The sequence below is a fragment of the Carcharhinus amblyrhynchos genome, chromosome 13 (assembly GCF_965287045.1).
Source record: "Carcharhinus amblyrhynchos chromosome 13, sCarAmb.v2.hapA, whole genome shotgun sequence".
NCBI classification, from domain to species: domain Eukaryota; kingdom Metazoa; phylum Chordata; class Chondrichthyes; order Carcharhiniformes; family Carcharhinidae; genus Carcharhinus; species Carcharhinus amblyrhynchos.
Window position 1 is genome coordinate 68,621,168 of NC_137336.1, and position 19,783 is coordinate 68,640,950.

Consider the following 19,783-nt stretch of genomic DNA (forward strand, 5'->3'; position numbering starts at 1 on the left):
TGCTCTGTTTGTGATCAGAACTCCCCACTCACCTGGTGAAAGACAAAGCCCCAAAAGCTACTGGTGTTTGAACACAGAACATAGAACACTACAGCACAAACAGGCCCTTCGGCCCACTAGTTGTGTCGATCACTTCTATACCTACTAAGCCATAGACCTATCTATAACCCCCAATCCCATTAGATCCCATATACTCATCCAGAAGTCTTTAAAGACCCCAGCGAGTTCACCTCCACCACCACCAACGGCAGCCGATTCCATTCACTCACCACTCTCTGAGTGAAAAACTTAACCCTAACATCTCCTCTTGCTTCCCTGCACCTTAAATCTGTGTCCTCTTGTAGCGACCATTTCAGCCCTGGGAAATAGCCTCTGAGAATCCACCCTATCTATTCCTCTCAACATCTTATAAACCTCTATCAGGTCGCCTCTCAACCTTCGTCTCTCCAGGGAGAAGAGTCCCAGCTCCCTCAACCTATCTTCATAAGGCATGCCTCCCAATCCAGGCAACATCCTTGTAAATCTCCTCTGCACCCTTTCAATAGCTTCCACGTCCTTCCTATAGTGAGGCGACCAGAACTGCACACAGTACTCCAAGTTTGCTGCCAAATAAACCTGTTGGATTTTAATCTGGTGTTGTGAGGCTTCTCACTGTTTTTACCTGAGTTCAACACTGGCATCTCCACATCATGAGATTCCACCCACATAGGAGATAAGTTGCTAGATATACTATAATCTTACACTCACTCGTGTTAGCTTGGCTGAATAGCATTGACTGAAAACAGTTTGGGGATTGTTAACAAGATGCAAATGGAACCAAGACGAACAATGAGCATGATGATCATGTGTATAGGAGCAATGGAGATTGCTGGACCACTAATCACCTGGGAACAGATCAGAACATTCTGATGAAATAAAGAATACCCCATGGTAGAAGGACAGAGTAGTCAGGAATGAGACATTAAGAATCTGCTCCAAAGGAATGGGGTAATACCCACATTTTGTGCTCACCACAGATTATAACGAATATGCTTGATCTCTAAAATTACTAATTGCTATCATATTGATTGTTGCATTGAATTTGATTATAATGCAGATGGAGTTTCCTCTGCTTATACCCGCCACATGTGCACAGACTTGCTTTCTAAACACGATGGCCAGTTATAATATGTGAATAAAATTCCTTTCCCTGTAATGAGACACCAACGGCTCCCTGAATTCCTGCCACAATGAAAGATATGATGATTAGATGCAAGGATTTTTTGCCTCTCTGGTGATGAAGGCTAGAGAGGTGAAGGAGGAGTTAAAATTCCCAAAATTATAACCTTCTCCCACCCCTGCCCAACACAATCATTTCCACTTTTAACAGGGGACAGGACATGGAGGTGCGAGGCCAAGTGACTAACATGCTCTCCAGAGTAAGGTCCAAAAGTTAACAACTTTAATGAAACAAAGTAGCTCAAATACCCCAGTTTTAAAGTTAAGTGCTGTGGAGTGGAAATCAGCGTTGAAGAGCAGCAACAACACCTGAATCCAGGTGTAAGTGTTTTTCCAGCATTGCTTGCGGGCCGCAAGAAACAGGAGTGCCCTGCTACTACAGGCCGCCATGCTCAACTTCACTGTATCTAAGAAAACTTTTTCTGTATTAAACTACAATTTACCCTAGAGTGCTTCTGACTTCAAACATGCTTCAGCTCCTAAAAGACAATGTTCTAAAATTTGTACCACTAATAATGGCGGGTATGGCTAATATTAGGTAAATCTACTGGCATGGTTAAATATCAGAACTTGAAAGCCATAAATAGTAAAACTCCTTCATATTGTGCACATTGCAGTTTTCACCAATGATTTAAATAAAAATTTCTTGTTTTTTTCACTTCCCAATTTTCTCCTGGAAGGATTTGTCAATCTGATTGGTCATTTGGCATCTTTACCACCTGTCTTGTTGCCAAATTCCACAGATCCCTGGTAGGATGAGCCTAATTTAAAATATTTGAAAGGGGGAAGTCAAAGCTTTGGGAGAGATGATTTTGTCGAGGTGAATGTCAATCGTCATCCTTTAGCCACTGATTGCATAATTTGGATCATCATAAACCCCAGAGAATGCCAAGATTTGAGAACAATTCTATTCCTAAATTATTATTGCTGGTGGATTGCCGGAACCAGCATAGATAACTGCAAGCCTGGTGTCATTCCAATCTACTTGCACCAGCACGTGGTTAATCTCTGAACAAAATTTAGTATTTAATACTATAAATATATTTGTATGAACATAGAACATAGAACATAGAACATTACAGCGCAGAACAGGCCCTTCGGCCCACGATGTTGCGCCGACCAGTTACAAAAACAATGACCCACTAGCCTATACCAATCCCTTATCGTCCATAAACCTATCCAGAGATCTCTTAAACGCCCCCAAACTAGACGCATTTACAACTGCAGCAGGCAGGGCATTCCAATCCCTCACCACCCGCTGGGTAAAGAACCTACCCCTGACATCCGTCCTGCAGCTACCCCCCCTTAATTTAAAGCCATGCCCCCTCGTGCTAGCTTTCTCCATCCGAGGAAAAAGGCTATCACTATCCACCCTATCTAAACCTCTAATCATCTTATATGTTTCAATAAGATCCCCTCTTAGCCGCCTTCTTTCCAACGAAAACAACCCTAGATCCCTCAGTCTCTCCTCATAGGACCTCCCCACCATACCAGGCAACATCCTAGTAAACCTCCTCTGCACCCTCTCCAACGCCTCCACATCCTTCTTGTAATGCGGGGACCAGAACTGCACACAGTACTCCAAGTGCGGCCGCACTAGAGTAGTGTACAGTTGCAACATTACACTGCGACTCCTAAATTCAATCCCCCTACCAATAAACGCCAAGACACCGTACGCCTTCTTGACAACCTTATCTACTTGATTCCCAACTTTCAGGGATCTATGTACACACACACCTAGATCCCTCTGTTCATCCACACTATTCAAAGTCCTCCCATTAGCCCTATACTCGACACATCTGTTGCTCCTACCAAAGTGAATTACCTCACACTTCTCCGCATTAAATTCCATCCGCCACCTCACGGCCCAGCTCTGCAACCTATCTAAGTCTCCCTGCAGACTATGACACCCTTCCTCACAATCTACCACACCTCCAACTTTGGTGTCATCAGCAAATTTACTAATCCACCCAACTATACCCTCATCCAGATCATTAATAAAAATTACAAACAACAGTGGCCCCAAAACAGATCCCTGAGGCACACCACTCGTAACTGCACTCCATGATGAATATTTACCATCCACCACCACCCTCTGTCTCCTATCTGATAGCCAATTCCTGATCCAACTTCCTAGATTACCCACAATCCCATACATCTGCATTTTCTGCAGAAGCCTACCATGGTGAACCTTATCGAACGCCTTACTAAAATCCATGTATACCACGTCAACTGCCTTACCCCCATCCACCTCTTTGGTCACCTTCTCAAAAAACTCAATAAGGTTAGTAAGGCACGACCTACCTGCTACAAAACCATGCTGACTATTTCTAATCAATTCATTACACTCCAAATAACTATAAATCCTATCCCTAATAATTTTTTCTAAAACCTTGCCCACAACAGAAGTAAGACTCACCGGTCTATAATTCCCGGCAAAGTCTCTGTTCCCCTTCTTAAACAATGGGACAACATTCGCTATCCTCCAATCCTCCGGGACTACACCAGAGACCAATGACGACCTGAAGATCTGAGCCAGAGGCTCTGCAATCACCTCTCTAGCCTCCCAGAGAATCCTAGGGTAGATCCCATCCGGACCAGGGGACTTATCTATTTTCAGCCCCTCAAGAATTTCCAGCACATCCTCTTTATCAACCGTAATACTGTCTATTTTACACCCCTGCAACCCAATGTCCTCCTCAGCTATATTCATGTCCCCCTGCGTGAACACCGAAGAGAAATATTGGTTCAATACTTCTCCAATCTCCTCCGGTTCCACACACAACTTCCCCCTGCTGTCTGTAACTGGCCCTAATCTTGCCCTGACCAACCTTCTGTTCTTGACATACTTATAGAACGCCTTAGGATTCTCCTTAATCCTATCAGCCAAAGTCTTCTCATGTCCTCTTTTAGCCCTTCTCAACTCACTCTTCAACTCCCTCCTAGCCAATCTAAAGCTTTCTAGTGCACTATCTGAGCCCTCCAATCTCATCCGAACATAAGCCTCCTTTTTCTTTTTAACCATCGACTCAACTCTTTTAGTGCACCACGGTTCCCTAGATCTACCAAATCCACCATGCCTGACAGGGACATACCTATCAAGGACTCGCAGTAGCTGCTCCTTGAAAAAACTCCACATTTCAGACGTTCCCAGTCCCTGTAATCCCCTAATCCAATCCATGCGTCCTAATTCACTCCTGATAGCCTCATAATCGCCCTTACCCCAGCTAAAATTGCTGACCCGAGGTTCATGCCTATCTCTTCCCATCACTAAGGTGAACGTAACCGAATTGTGGTCACTATCACCAAAATGCACACCAACTTCCAAGTCTAGCACCTGGTCTGGCTCATTTCCCAGCACCAAATCCAATATAGCCTCACCTCTAGTTGGCCTGTCTACATACTGAGACAAAAAACCTTCCTGCACGCTTTGTACAAACACTGACCCCTCTAGCGAGCTAGAACTATAGCAACTCCAATCAATATTCGTAAAGTTAAAGTCCCCCATAACAATTACCCTATTACTTTCACTCCTAACCAGGATTGTCTCCGCAATCCTTTCCTCAACCTCTCTAGAACTTTTAGGAGGTCTATAAAAGACTCCCAACAGGGTGACCTCTCCTCTCCTATTTCTAATCTCCGCCCATACTACCTCAACTGACAAGTCCTCATCAAACTTTCTCTCCGACACTGTGATACAGTCCTTGACTAGCAATGCTACCCCACCCCCCCTTCTACCTTCTTCTCTACTCCGACTAAAGCATTTGTACCCCGGAACCTGCAACATCCATTCCTGACCCTGCTCTATCCATGTCTCAGAAATGGCCACAACATCAAAGTCCCAGGTACTGATCCACGCTGCAAGTTCATCCACTTTATTGCGAATACTCCTCGCATTAAAGTACACGCATTTCAAACCCTGCTCCGCCCCACCCCCACTATGCCGTGCCCTGCATTCCCCAACTATGCCCCCCTCACTTTCACCCCCTTTCCTCACTATCCCTCCCCCCCTCCGAATCAGTTTAAACCTTCCTGCATCGCTTTTGCAAATTTACCCCCCAGGATATTGATTCCCCTCTGGTTCAGGTGTAGACCATCCCTCTTATAGAGGTCCCACCTTCCCCAGAATGAGCCCCAATTGCTCAAGTACCTGAACCCCTCCCTCCTGCACCATCCCCTCAGCCACGAGTTCAAACTTTCCCTCTCCCTATTCCTCTCTAAACTATCCCGTGGCACAGGCAAGAGTCCAGATATAACTACTCTTTCTGACTTCGCCTTGAGTTTCCACCCCAACTCCATAAATCTTTGCTTAATATCCCCTTCCCTTAATCTCCCTATGTCATGTGTCCCCACATGAACTATAACTTGGGGTTGATCTCCCTCTCCCCTAAGAGTCCTGAATACTCTCTCCGAAACATCCTGGACCCCAGCCCCTGGTAGGCAACACACCAGCCCAGAGTCCCTACCCTTACCTCCAACTCTCCTATCCGTCCCCATAACTGTGGAGTCCCCAATCACGAGGCCCAATCTCTTACCCCTAACCACCTGAGGCTTGCCAATAGGCTCACCCCCAGAGACCTGCTCCCTTTGGCTATCCCCAGTTGATTTCTCCTCAACTGTAGCCTCCAGGACCGAGAACCTATGGGTATGGGTAAACAATAGAAATAATTCAATGTTTCTGTGGCTGGAAGGGAGCTTTAATTAGATTTCATGCTGAACAAAAGTGGTTGTCTGTGTCGGGGTAGAGATACTATTGTATTTAGAGTTATGGTAAATAGTTGCTTTGCAACCAGAGGGGCTCCGTAAGGGGAGCAATAGTTTCCTTTGTTCTTTTACTTTCAGCTAAAAATAGAGCCAGTTGGAGACAGACAATGTAGCAGCAAAAGATCTCTCAGGTCTTTTAGGGGAAGTGAAAAAGGAACCAGCTCTTTTAGCTTTCATCCAAGAAAAAACTCTGTAATAGAATAATGGTTCACACAGCCAGTACCAGAGATCTAAAGAGCAACTAGTGCAGAAGCTAGAGAAATGAAGAAAAGTCTCCAGGAAGTCTTGAGTTAAAGAGAACAAAGAAAAACTGGGAAATAGAACAGTATTCTGTTCAGGGTCACCAGACAAAGCTGAGAAGAAATTGATTGATGAGGATAGTAGTGAAAGGTTTTCTAAAAGTAGCCCTAAAGTTTCAAATATCTTGCTATCATTTAAAAACAAATGATAAAGTATTGACTTGATAACAGAATTGATATAACAGTGAAACATGGAGCATTTGAAATGCTTATTACTGCAAAACTGGGCAGAAGTTTGGTCAAACAGATGTGTTGGAAAGCACAAACCACTGAATGAATTACCACAAGAGAAGATTTTCAAACATATTTGGAAATGGAGTTTGGAAACTCTTACATGACAACCATCCAGGGGAATTTTGAGTAGAAGTCCACGATCACTAACTTTGCGCGCAAATGAGACCATTGTAACTCCACATGGACTTTGTCATCCGTAGTGATCTTAAAACATATGTCTATTGGTTAAGCTAAAGGAGTAGTGTATTATAATCCATTTTTCATGTTTAATAAATTATTTTTTCTTGTTGTTGAAACTAATTAATGTCCCTGTGACTCTTTTCCTCTACATTTGATTTTTAAGAAGTTGCGGTCTTTTGAGCCAAGGTTCCATTTTGGGATTCTCCTAGACAATTATAACATCAACTGAGATCGTAATGCGGGTCTCTGCTGTACACAAAAACAGGACAAATTAAACCCAGCTCACCATGATCAGCTCATGGATGCTCAGTTTGGGTTTCACCAGGGACATTCAGCTCCTGACCTCATTCCAGCCTTGGTTCAAACATTGACAAAAGAGCTGAACACCAGGTGAGGTGAGTGTGACTGGCCTTGACATCAAGGCAGCATTTGATCAAATATGGCATCAAAGAGTTCCAGCAAAACTGGAATCAATCAGAATCGGAGCAAAACTCTCCACTGGTTGGAGCCATACCTGGTGCAAAGAAGGTGGTTGTGGTTTGAAAGTCAATCATTTCAGCTCCAGGACATTATTGCAGGAGTTCCTCAGGTTAGTGTCCTAAGCCCAAGCACCTTTACCTTCAAAGACCTTCCTTCTAAGGTAAGAAGTGGGGATGTTCACAGATGACTGCATAACATTCAACACTACTCAGAACTTTTCAGGTACAGAAGCAGTCCATGTCCAAATTCAGCATGACCTGGACAATATCTAGGCTTGGGTTGTTAGTGGCAAGTAACATTCATGCCACACAAGTGCCATGACACAAATGATCATCTCCAACAGAAGAAACTCTAACCATTGCCCCTTGCCTTTAAATGACATTACAGGGCAGGGGGAAGCTATACAATAAATGGCAGAACCATCAGGAGTATAGATACACAGAGGGATCTGGGTGTGCAAGTCCACAGATCCTTAAAGGCGACAACACAGGTGGAAAAGGTGGTGAAGAAGGCATATGACACGCTTGCCTTTATTGGATATGGCATAGAATATAAAAGTTAGCATATGATGTTGCAGTTATATAGAATGTTGGTTAGGCCACATTTGGAGCACACTACCAGAAGGACGCGGAGGCTCTAGAGAGAGTGCAGAAAAGGTTTACCAGGATGTTGCCTGGTATGGAGGGTCTTACCTTTGAGGTGAGATTGAGTAAACTAGGGTTGTTCTCCCTGGAAAGACAGAGGTTGAGGGGTGACCTAATAGAAGTTTATAAAATTATGAAGGGCATAGATAGATGAACAGTTGGAAGCTTTTTCCCAGGTCAGAAATGACAAACACAAGGGGATCACAAGTTCAAGGTAAGGGGGACAAGGTTCAGTACAGATATGGAGGGGACATATTTTACACAGAGGGTGGTGGAGGTCTGGAATGCACTACCAAGCAAGGTAGTACATCCCACCTTGGATCATTTAAGACTTATCTAGATAGCCACATGAGCAGACTGGGAAGAGGGATACAAACGGATGGTCTAGTTAGGGACACTTGGAGAGCCGAAGGGCCTGTTGCTGTGCTGTATTGTTCTTTGTTCTTTGTACCACAACCATCAATGTCTGGGGGCTAGCATTGACCAGAAATGAACTGGACTAGCCATAAAAAGTACTGTGGCTACCAGAGCAGGTCAAAGGCTAGGAATCCTGTGGGAAGCAACTCATCTCCTGACCCCCTCCCCACAAAGCCTGTCCACCATCTGCACGAGACAAATTGAGAGTATAAGGAATAGTCTCCACTTGCCTGGATGAGTGCAGTTCCAACAACACTCAATAAGTGTTCATCAAAGGCACCAGGAAGCTCGACACCATCCAGAACAAAGCAGGCCACTTTATACCCTTTCCACAAACATCTACTCCCTCCATCACTGACGCACAGTGGCAGCCGTGGATACCATCTACAAAAGTTGCTGCAGGAACTCACAAAGGTTCCTCAGGCAGCACCCCTCAAACCCATGACCACTACCAGCTCGGAGAACAAGAGCAGCAGAACACCATCACCTAGAGATTCCCCTCCAAGCCACTCACCATCCTGACTTGGAAATACATCACCACTCCTTCACTGTCACTGGGTTATAAACCTGGAATTCCCTCCCTAAGAGCACTGTGGATGTACCTAGACCTCAGGGTCTGCAATGGTTGAAGAAGACAGTTGACCACCATTTTTCTGTAGGGCAACAAGAGATGGGCAATAAATACAGACAACAACACCCACATCCTGTAAAAAAGTGAAAACATTGCAGTATTTAAGATTAATTAAAATCATACAAGTAACTTAATAAATAACATGCATCACAACAACTGTATGTATATTTAATAGATCCCATGGAAAATCCTGTTAATAAAAGCAGGATTACAATTTTATTGTATGTTGAAATGCCAACAGCATTTTATAATTCCTTAAATAATTCCTCCCATACAATTTATCGCTTATTCCTAATATTGCAAAGTAAGAAAATACTTCATTACATGATACAATGTTCATTTCAGTCAAGCAAAATGATGGCCAGGTGAAGATTTGTTTCCTACTTTATTTACCTGAGCTACAAAGATCAGCATTCACAGGCTGGCCCTTCCAAACTTGGGTTCAGATATAGGAGCAGGAATAGGCCATCTGGCTCTTCGAGCTTGTTCCACCATTCTATAAAATCATGGCGAATATGGCTGTGGTCTCAGCCCCACTTTCAAAGAACAAAGAACAAAAACAGCCCGGGAAACAGGCCCTTCGGCCCAACGAGACCACGCCGCCATCTCAACACCACCAGTCCCCCCTCCACCCATGACCCTTATCTAATGTTTTATGGCCATCCACATTGAGGGAAACTAATTTAGGGACGATTTATTACTGCCAATCAGCGTAATAGCACATCTTTGGGGTGTGGGAGGAAACCGGAGCACCCAGAGAAAACCCACGCAAGTACGGGGAGAACGTGCAAACTCCCAGACACCGGCCCAAATCCATGTGTCTGCACAGCAAACAGTGATAGTCACTGAGCTGTCGTCTTGCCCAGTATCTGGTCCAGTTTAAACACACACTAACGACATGAAGCACTAGGCCAATCTCGAACAACCAAGAGCAGCCCAAGTACAACCCATCGTGTGTATGCTCCTCATTGGACACAAGGCGGACCGACTTAAAACCTGTGAATGAAAAAGAGAAAAAAACATTATTGTTGTACCATATCCATTTACCTTACCAGGGACGCCCCAATGATTATTTAAACAATCTCCTATAACCACCCATCTCCAACCCACTCATGTGCCTGTCTAAGTTACTCTTAAACAACTCCATCGTGCCTGCCTCCACCACCTTACTTGGCAGAGCATTCAATACCCCCACTACCCTCTGTGTGAAAAACCTCCCTCTAATATCTGTGTTATACCTCCCCCCCCCTCACCCTAAGCCCGTGGCCCCTCGTACTGTGTGTCGCTATCATAGGAAATAGCCTACCTCTGTTTATTCACCTGACGAAGGGGCTAACCCCGAAAGCTTGTGAGTATATTATCAAATAAATAGGTTGGACTAAAACCTGGTGTTGTCAGACTTTTTACTGTGTTTACGCCAGTCCAACGCCAGCATACCCACATCATTACTCTATCTATACCCTTCGTGATCTTACATACCTCTATTAGATCCCCCCTCAGTCGCCGTCTTTCAAGGGAAAACAGCCCCAATTTGCTCAATCTTTCCTCATAACCCAGTCCTTCCATACCAGACAACATCCCGGTAAACCTCCTCTGCACTCTCTCCGGAGTCTCCACGTCCTTCCGATAGTAAGGCGACCAGAACTGGACGCAGTACTCTAAATGCGGCCTAACAACGTTCTATACAACTGCAACATTAGACTCCAGCTCTTATACTCTATACCCCTTCCTATAAAGGCTAACATACCATAGGCTTTCTTCACAATCTTCTCCACCTTCAAAGACTTGTGCACTTGCACCCCCAGGTCCCGCTGCGTTTCTATACTCTTTATAGGCTTACCCTTTACCATATAACTCCCCCCTACATTATTCCGGCCAAAATGCATCACCTCACATTTATCAAGATTAAACTCCATTTGCCACGTATCTGCCCAATATACCAGCCTATCAATATCCTGTTGTATTGCCAGACACTGCTCCTCACTGCCCGCCAATCCAGCCATCTTAGTGTCATCAGCAAATTTGCTGATCACACCACTTACTCCCTCTTCCAAGTCATTTATATATACTACAAAGAGAAGAGGTCCCAGTACTGAGCCCTGTGGCACACCGCTAGTGACAGACCTCCAGCTAGAAAAGGACCCCTCCACTACTACTCTCTGTCTCCTCTTAGCAAGCCAGTTCTCAACCCATCTAGATACCTGGCCTTGTATCCCATGAGCCTTAATCTTTTCTACCACCTACCATGAGGGACTTTGTCAAACGCCTTACTGAAATCCATACAGACAACATCAACAGCTCGTCCTTCGTCGACCGTTTTTGTCACGTCCTCAAAAAATTCTACCAGATTCGTAAGGCAAGACTTGCCCTCTACTAAGCCATGCTGCGTATCCTTAATCAGATCGCAACGCTCTAAGTGCTCATACATCCTATCCCTAAGAATCCTCTCCATCAACTTGCCTACCACTGACGTCAAACTCACCGGCCTATAGTTAGCCGGGTTATCCTTCCTACCCCTTTTAAACAACAGTACCACGTTCGCTATCCTCCAGTCCTCTGGGACCTCAACTGCGTCCAAAGAAGAGACAAAGATTTGCGTCAGAGGCCCAGCAATTTCATCTCTCGCCTCCCTAAGCAGCCTAGGATAAATGCCATCAGGCCCCGGAGATTTATCAGTTTTAATGCTATCTAAAAGCCTTAACACTTCTTCCCTCGTAATCGATAGTTCCTTCAATTGGTCTAAAGCTCCCTCGAAGACTGTACCAGACATCAAGCCCCTCTCCTTTGTGAATACCGACGCAAAGTATTCATTCAGGATCTCCCTCATTCCTTCGGACTCTAAGCACAATTCCCCTCCTCTGTCCCTGAGGGGACCGATTTTTCCCCTAGCCACCCTTCTGTTCCTAACATAGGAGTAAAATGCTTTCCTGTCTGCTTCCCCATAACCATTGACTCCTTGCCTTTAATCAATTTAAAGACCCAGCCTCTATACTTTCTGGCAAGGGAAGTTCCACATACCAATTACCCTTTGGGAGAAAAGGTTTCTCCTCACCTCCGTCTTAAAAGGGTTGTGCAACACAAAAATTATTTTGCAATGTATAACCATTCTCATTAACTTTGGGAAAGAATTATAATGGTTCTTTTACAAAGTTGAGGATGGTTATACAGTGCAAAATAATCCTGAGTCCACTGATGTGCAGATTAGGTGGATTGGCCATGTTACGTTGCCCTTTCGTGTCCATAGTAAATGCACAGGGTTATGGAGATAAGGCAAAGGAGGCCCTGGGAGTGTCACTGCAGACTCGATGGGCTGAATGGCCTCCTTCTGTACTGAATGGATTCTAGGGGTCAAAGGAGTGACTGCTCAAAGGATAGCCTTGACTGACTGAAGGACATCAACTTTGGGCAAATTCTAGTCAGAAAGTGCCTATTCATTCCAAACAACAAAATCAAGATGTGAGATTGTCAATCGTAAATTGAATACTGACTCAAGGATCAATACTTTGAGATTATCATCATAAATTAGATGCCTAATCCAAATGTTGCTCACTATTTATCAGTTGTGGCTAACTATATTCAGATGGAGGACATTGACTCGGTGTACATATTTGTGATGTTTCACTTTGTGAATAAATCTAAACTGAGCAAACATTGGCTTATATACGCTTCAATCAGTTTCTGGAAAAAGAAAGCAGGATTACAGGGTAAGGCCCGACGCTCAGTTCTTGCACCCAACACATAACCCTGTCTGTTCTCCTTGCAGATGCTAACTGGCACATTTTCTATTGCAGAATTATCTATTTCACAGAGGTGAAAATAAACTGTACCTTTGCATATCGGAGATGGAATTCCCTTTGTTGCAATAGGCTGTCAGAGTAGGTCTTTCTACTTCAGAAAAGCAGAGACCCCAAGGCAATTTGATTGTGCCTTTAGAAATTTAGAATTGTTAACGCAGTGAGTACGGATTGATCAAGTGCTTGAATGGTGGTTAGATGAGTTCTGATATTATGCTGATATTGCTGCTTGCCAAAAGTAGATGAGGTATTAGTCAATATATCATCCAGTTACTCATCTCATCAAAATTATCTGGATCATCTTCAAGGTTCAGAAAGAAATTTGCAATGTTTCGCTCCACTCCCCTGAATTAACCTTGCATGTTTCCTTCCGATTTTTATGTCTTTCTTAGATTGTGTGGTTCCTGGTACAATCAGGTACAATTATGATGTACAATTGTATGAATGGAACAGACTCAATCGGCCAACTGGGTATTTGTCTGTCATCTTTGCACGCTCATGCTCACTCATATTAACTGCTTTCTCTCATTATCCTGGCACTAGTAATAATTGAAAATAGGCTGCAAAGGTTGAAGTATACAAAATTATCAGGTTCTGCAAGCCTAGCAAAAAGTGTCCATCACACAAACATTTTGATCAATAAATAATAGTTCTGAAATTTGTGTGATTTGATTTCTTTGCACATATTTGTGTTTTCCATACTCAACAAAAAATAGTAAACCAAGCTCAGTTTTGGGAATACAAACTCCACCTAACTACACTGCCACAAAACTACCAAAGCCTTGGGTCTGTACCAAAGCAAATCAATGCCTTCAGAATAGATCGAAGGGAAGGAAATGGAAAAAATCTGGGCATGTATAAATATAATTGAAATAATAATAAAGACAGGTCTTACACAGCAGTTCTGTTTTACATTTAGTGTACCCTGTGTATTATTTTGTATATAGATTTAGAACAGCCTTCAGTTTGGAATGGTTCCCATTGAGAAGGATAACTGCTGACATTATAATTGTGCTGATTTTTAGTTTTCACCTATTCTGACAGTTTCTTTCTTCAGGTGGTACTCAATTTCGAAACTGTGGCTTTTCAGTTAAACTTTGACTTTAAGAGTTTTGCAAAAAGATTTCCCAAGTCTTGCCAAAATGATACCTCCTTTACAAGTACAATCTGCTGTTTCTCTTTCCCCTTCACAGCTACATCATGCAGTCTTACTGCCACGATGTGGTTTGGATACAAATCATGGAACACGTTCCAATTTGTATGTGCGTTGTAATCTTGGCTTCCATGCCTGCCCTTTCAATTCTGTGTGTCTTAGGATAACAATGCTCTGAAAATGTCTGCAGCTTATGGTGGCACCTGACAAAGGAACAGCCAGTTCCGAAAGCTAGTGGTGTTTGCTACAAATAAACCTGTTAGACTTTAACCCAATGTTGTGAGACTTCTTACTGTGTTTACCTCAATCCAACTCCGGCATCTCCACATTTGCTTATGGAGGAAAGTCAGGGGTCATTATCATGCAAATACCTCAAAGCTAACTCAGAAGTTGACAGGGATCAACTTTATTCATTATACACCATCTATGGTGGTCCTTCTAATTCACATATGCCATGACAATGTACAATGGGCAGGAATGTTAATTGGTATAGGAACGTTTTTTATAGTGCTTTACATATGCAAAAGATATATTTTCACACTTGATATTTATCACTAAATATTAGTGCAAAGTGTTATAATCTTCTTGAAAATCTAAAAACCACAAGAACCAAATTTACCAATGAACCCCAGATAAAGAAAATATGTCACTTTTCGCAACTTTATTTGAACACAAATTGAACATGAATTACTGGCAAATCAGTGAGTACAAATTAAAATGCATATGGCATCACAGATACAACAAAGATAAATAAATCTCTTAGATGTTTCTAAGCAGTCCACTCTACCTATATAGTACCAATTTCAGTGAAATAGTTCCTCCAAACTTCAATCTTCCTCTAGGAGAATTTCAGTCCCTTTCCTTCAAGAACTTAGCCAATTCTCTACAGGCAGTAGCTTCGGTGTAAACAGAATACTGTCTATGCAATTTTCTACTCAACAGCACACTTCGTCCCAGAACTTCTGCGCTCTCAATTCTGCTGGTGGTAGGTTGGCTCCAACAGATCACCTTTAGCTTTGCACGTTATGACCAATTCTGAGAATTCAGTCACTCAGTAACAAAAGAAACGGCAACAACAGACCTAAATTTGTTTTCCTACCGCTGAGGAATTCAGCTCTTTGACCACCTGTTTTCAACATGGTCTCCATGTTTTAAACTTTGTCCCTGTGAGTACTGCTTCCAGGTAAGGGTCACATGGACAATATTGTTAATTATCCAAAAAATTTAACTGATCCATTTACAAGTGATACAAAGTCCTTTTTAAACATTCTTAATTTGTATGCGCATTGTAATCTTGGTTTCCATGCCTGCCCTTTCAATTCTCTGTGTCTTATAACAATGCTCTGAAAACGTCAGCGGCTTCTGGAGGCATCTGACAAAGGAACAGCCAGTTCCGAAAGCCAGTGGTGTTTGCTACAAATAAACCTATTGGACTTTAACCTGATGTTGTGAGATCTCTTACTGTGTTTACCCCAATCCAACACCAGCATCTCCACATCAAAAACAATTACAGATTCCTCAAACATTTTAAAGTCATTGCAAATTTTCCTGTTAATGCTTTTAGGTGAAAGGCCACCACAAAGCAAGAAGGAGATCAAAAAAGAGAAGGTTAAAGGTTGTAGGAAGAAGTTGGATCCAGGGTTGGAGAAGACAGGAAATTCCATAGGAAAATTAAACAAAGTTCTTTATCCCTGGATAACTCCAGCAGTGTAAATAATATCTATAATATTGCTTCTATTCACTAATCAAGTCTGCAAAGTATGATTCATAATGCATTAGAACCAAATACATAATGCATTAGAACCAAATACTATGGTGGCCTGTAAGACTGCAATGCAATTTCACCTTGCTGTAGATCTCATAGCTATGGGGGAGTTTCGCTCTCAGACAGAGTTAACACTGGGGGAGTTTTACTCTGTGACTGTGGTTATACTGCGGGAGGTTAATTCTCAGTGACTGAGTTTACACTGGGGGAGTTTTACTCTCAGTGATAAGTTTGCACTGTGGGAGGTTTATAATCAGAAACTGAGTTTACACTGGTGAAGGTTTACTCGCAGTGACTGAGTTTACACTGGAGGTGTTTACACTCAGTGACCTAGTTTACACGAGGGGAGGAATACAATCAAAGACTGTGTTTTCACTGGGAGCGTTTTATTCTCAGTGGCTGGGGTTATACTGGGGACTTTTACTCTCAGTGACCGAGTTTGCACAGCGGGGGGAAGTTTTACACTCAACAGATGGGTTTACACTGGGGGAGCTTTACTCTCAGTAACCGAGCTTACACTGGGGGAGTTTGACAATTATAGGTTGAGTATACACGGGGGAGTCTTACTCTCAGTGACTGAGTTTACACCTGGGGAGGATTACTCTAGTAACTGAGATTACACTGGGATTGTTTAACTCCCAGAAACTGAGTTTACACTGGGGGAGGTTTACTCTCAGTGACTAAGTTTACAGTGGGACAGGTTTACTCGCAGTGACTGGGTTTACACTGGATAAGTTGTACACTCTGTGACTGAGTTTATACTGGGGGAGTTTTACAATCAGACACTGAGTTTACACTGGAAGAGTTTTCTCAGTGGCTGGGTTTACAGTGGGGGACATTTACTCTCAGTGACTGAGTTTACATGAGGGGAGGTTTACAATCAGAGACTGAGTTTACACTGGGGGAGTTTTACAATGACAGACTGAGTTTACACTAGGAGAGTTTATTCTCAGTGCTGGGTTTACAATGGGGGACGTTTGATCTCAGTGACTGAGTTTGCACTGGGGAAGTTTAATTCTCAATGACTGAGTTTACATTGGGGTGTTTTATTCTCAGTGACCAAGTTTACATGAGAGGTGTTTTAGAATCAGAGACTGATTTTCACTGGGGGAGGTTCACTTGCACTGACCAAGTTTACACTGGGAGTGTTTTATTCTCAGTGACTGACTTTACACTGTGGAAGGATTACTCACAGTGACTGAGTATACACTGGGGAGTTATACTCTCAGTCACTGAGTTTACAATGGCGGAGTTTCACAATCAGAGACTGAGCGTACATTGAGGAATATTATTTCTGAATAACCAAGTTTACATGGTGGAGTTTTACTCTCAGCGACCGAGTTTACACTGGAGGAGTTTTATCCCCAGTGGCTTGGTTTTCACTGGGGGAGATTTACAATCAGAGACCAAGTTTTCACTGGGGGAGCTTTACTCTCAGTGACTCAGTTTACACTGGCAGAATTTCACAATCAGAGATTGAGTTTACACTTGGGAGTTTTATAATCAGAGACTGAGTTTTTACTCTCTGGGGGAGTTTTACTCTCAGTGACCGAGGTTGAACTGGGGGAGTTTAATTCTCAGTGACTGGGTCTACACTGAGAGAGTTTTACACTCAGTGGCCGAGTTTACACTGCGGGGTGTTTCACAATCAGAGACTGGGTTTACACTGGGGGAGTTTTATTTTCAGTGACTGAGTTTCCACTCGGTGAGTTTTACTCTCAGTTTCCGATGTGACACTGAGGGAGATTTTTTGTGTGTATGTTTTTGAATTTTCTTCCTGTCTGTGGAGCCTGAGGCCTCGGTTGCCGTGGAAACGGAGGCGCCGAGTTCAAACATCAACCTGTGTCCGGGAGGAGATGAAGGAGGCGCCATGCCTCCCTCACTCAGTCCCTCCACATCTTTACGCCCACCCTCCCCTCTGATACCCCTGGTCTTCGCACTCAACCTTCACAGACCCGCAACCCCGACGCTCACCTGGGACTGAACGGCCGCCATGTTCTCAATCCGGAGGGGGGAGGGGCGGGGGAGGGGGGGGAGACGGAGGGGAGATGGGGGAGGGGGACGGGGGGAGGGGATGGGGGGGAGATGATGGGGGAGGGGAGGGGTTGAGGGGGAGGGGGTGAGGGAGAGGGGAGGGGATGGGGGGAGGGGGACGGGGAGGGGAGGGGATAAGGGGGATGGGGGAAGGGGAGGAGGGGGAGGGGATATGGGGGAGGGGATGAGGGGGATTGAGGAGGGGATGTGGGGAAGGGGATGAGGGGGAGGGGTGGGGGAAGAGGGGAGCGGGAGGGGTGGGGGAAGAGGAGGAGGGAAGGGGCTGGGGAAGAGGGGGAGGGGGTGCGGGGAAGGGGAGGGGGTGCGGGGAAGGGGTGGGGGAGGGGATGGTGGGGGAGGGGACGGTGGGGTGGGGGGAGGGGATGGTGAGGGGAGTGGGGGAGGGGATGGTGGGGTGGGGGGAGAATAGTGGGGGAGGGGATGGTGGGGCGGGGGGAGAGGAGTGGGGGATGGGATGGTGGGGCGGGGGGAGAGGAGTGGGGGATGGGACGGTGGGGTGGGGGGAGAAGAGTGGGGGATGGGGTTGGGGGAGGGGGGATGGTAGTGGGGGAGGGGACGGTGGGGTGGGGGGAGAGTAGTCGGGGAGGGGATGGTGTGGTGGGGGGAGAGTAGTAGGGGATGGGATGGTGGGGTGGGGGAGGGGATGGTGGGGGGGAGTGGGGGAGGGGATGGTGGGGGAGATGGTGGTGTGGGGGGAGGGGGGTGGGGTTGGGAGTGGGGGAGGGGATGGTGGGGTGGGGGAGGGGAGTCTGGGAGGGGATGGTGGGGTGGGGGAAGGAGAAGGTGGGGGAGAGGAGTGGGTGGTGGGAGAGGAGTGGGTGGTGGGAGGGGATGGGGGTAGTGGGTGGGGGGGAGGGGATGGGGGTAGTGGGTGGGGGGGAGGGGATGGGGGTAGTGGGTGGGGGGGAGGGGATGGGGGTAGTGGGTGGGGGGGAGGGGATGGGGGTAGTGGGTGGGGGGAAGGGGAAGTGGGTGGGGGAGGGGATGGGGTGGGTGGGGTTGGGGATGGAGGGGTTGGGAGAAGGAGGGAGGGGAGGGGGATGGAGGAGTGGATGCGGAGATGGGATGAGGAGGAGGGGAAGGGGAGGGGATGGGGGAAAGGAGGAGGGGATGGGGGCAAGGGGGAGGGGCCTGATTGCATTTATCCTCGGCTGCTTAGAGAGGCGAGGGATGAGATTGCTGGGTCTCTGACGCAAATCTTTGTCTCTTTTTTGGACACAGGTGAGGTCCCAGAGGACTGGAGGATAGCGAACGTGGTACTGTTGTTTAAAAAGGGTAGGAGGGATAGCCCAGGTAACTATAGGCCGGTAAGCTTAACGTCAGTGGTTGGTAAGTTGATGGAGAGGATTCTTAGGGATAGGATGTATGCGCACTTGGAGCGTTGCGATCTGATTAAGGATACGCAGCATGGCTTTGTCAAGGGGAAGTCTTGCCTTACGAATCTCGTAGAATTCTTTGAGGAGGTGACAAAAACGGTTGATGAAGGATGAGCCGTTGATATTGTCTGTGTGGACTTCAGTAAGGCGTTTGACAAAGTCCCTCATGGTAGGTTGGTACAGAAAATTAAAGCTCATGGGATATGTGGTCAGGTATCTAGATGGGTAGAGAACTGGCTTGCTAAGAGGAGTCAGAGAGTAGTTGTGGAGGGGTCTTTTTCTAGCTGGAGGTCTGTCACTAGTGATGTGCCGCAGGGCTCGGTACTGGGACCTCTTCGCTTTGTAGTGTATATAAATGATTTGGAAGAGGGAGTAGGTGGTGTGATCAGCAAATTTGCTGATGACACCAAGATGGCTGGATTGGCGGGCAGTGAGGAGCAGTGTCTGGCAATACAGCAGGATATTGATAGGCTGGTTGATTGGGCAGACACGTGGCAAATGGAGTTTAATCCGGATAAATGTGAGGTGATGCATTTTGGCCGGAATAATGTAGGGGGAAATTATATGATAAAGAGTAAGCCCGTAAGGAGTATAGAGCCGCAGCGAGACCTGGGGGTGCAAGCGCACAAGTCTTTCAAGGTGGCAGTACAAGAGGAGAAGGTTGTGAAGAAAGCCTATGGTATGTTAGCCTTTATAGGAAGGGGTATGGAGTATAAGAGCTGGAGTCTAATGTTGCAGTTGTACAGAACGTTGGTTCGGCCGCATTTGGAGTA

The 19,783-nt window shown here is 45.3% G+C and overlaps 1 protein-coding gene across 1 annotated transcript in view; it reads right to left on the minus strand.

Annotated features, from left to right (window-relative positions):
• LOC145351309 (ran-binding protein 17-like) overlaps nt 1-17,596 on the minus strand; it is a 925,757-nt gene extending 908,161 nt beyond the window's left edge. The window contains exon 1 of the mRNA XM_080200932.1: nt 17,554-17,596. Coding sequence (XP_080057058.1) covers nt 17,554-17,574 — 21 coding nt within the window. The 5' untranslated portion in view covers nt 17,575-17,596. The remainder of the gene's footprint in view (nt 1-17,553) is intronic.
• Nucleotides 17,597-19,783: the final 2,187 nt, after the last annotated feature.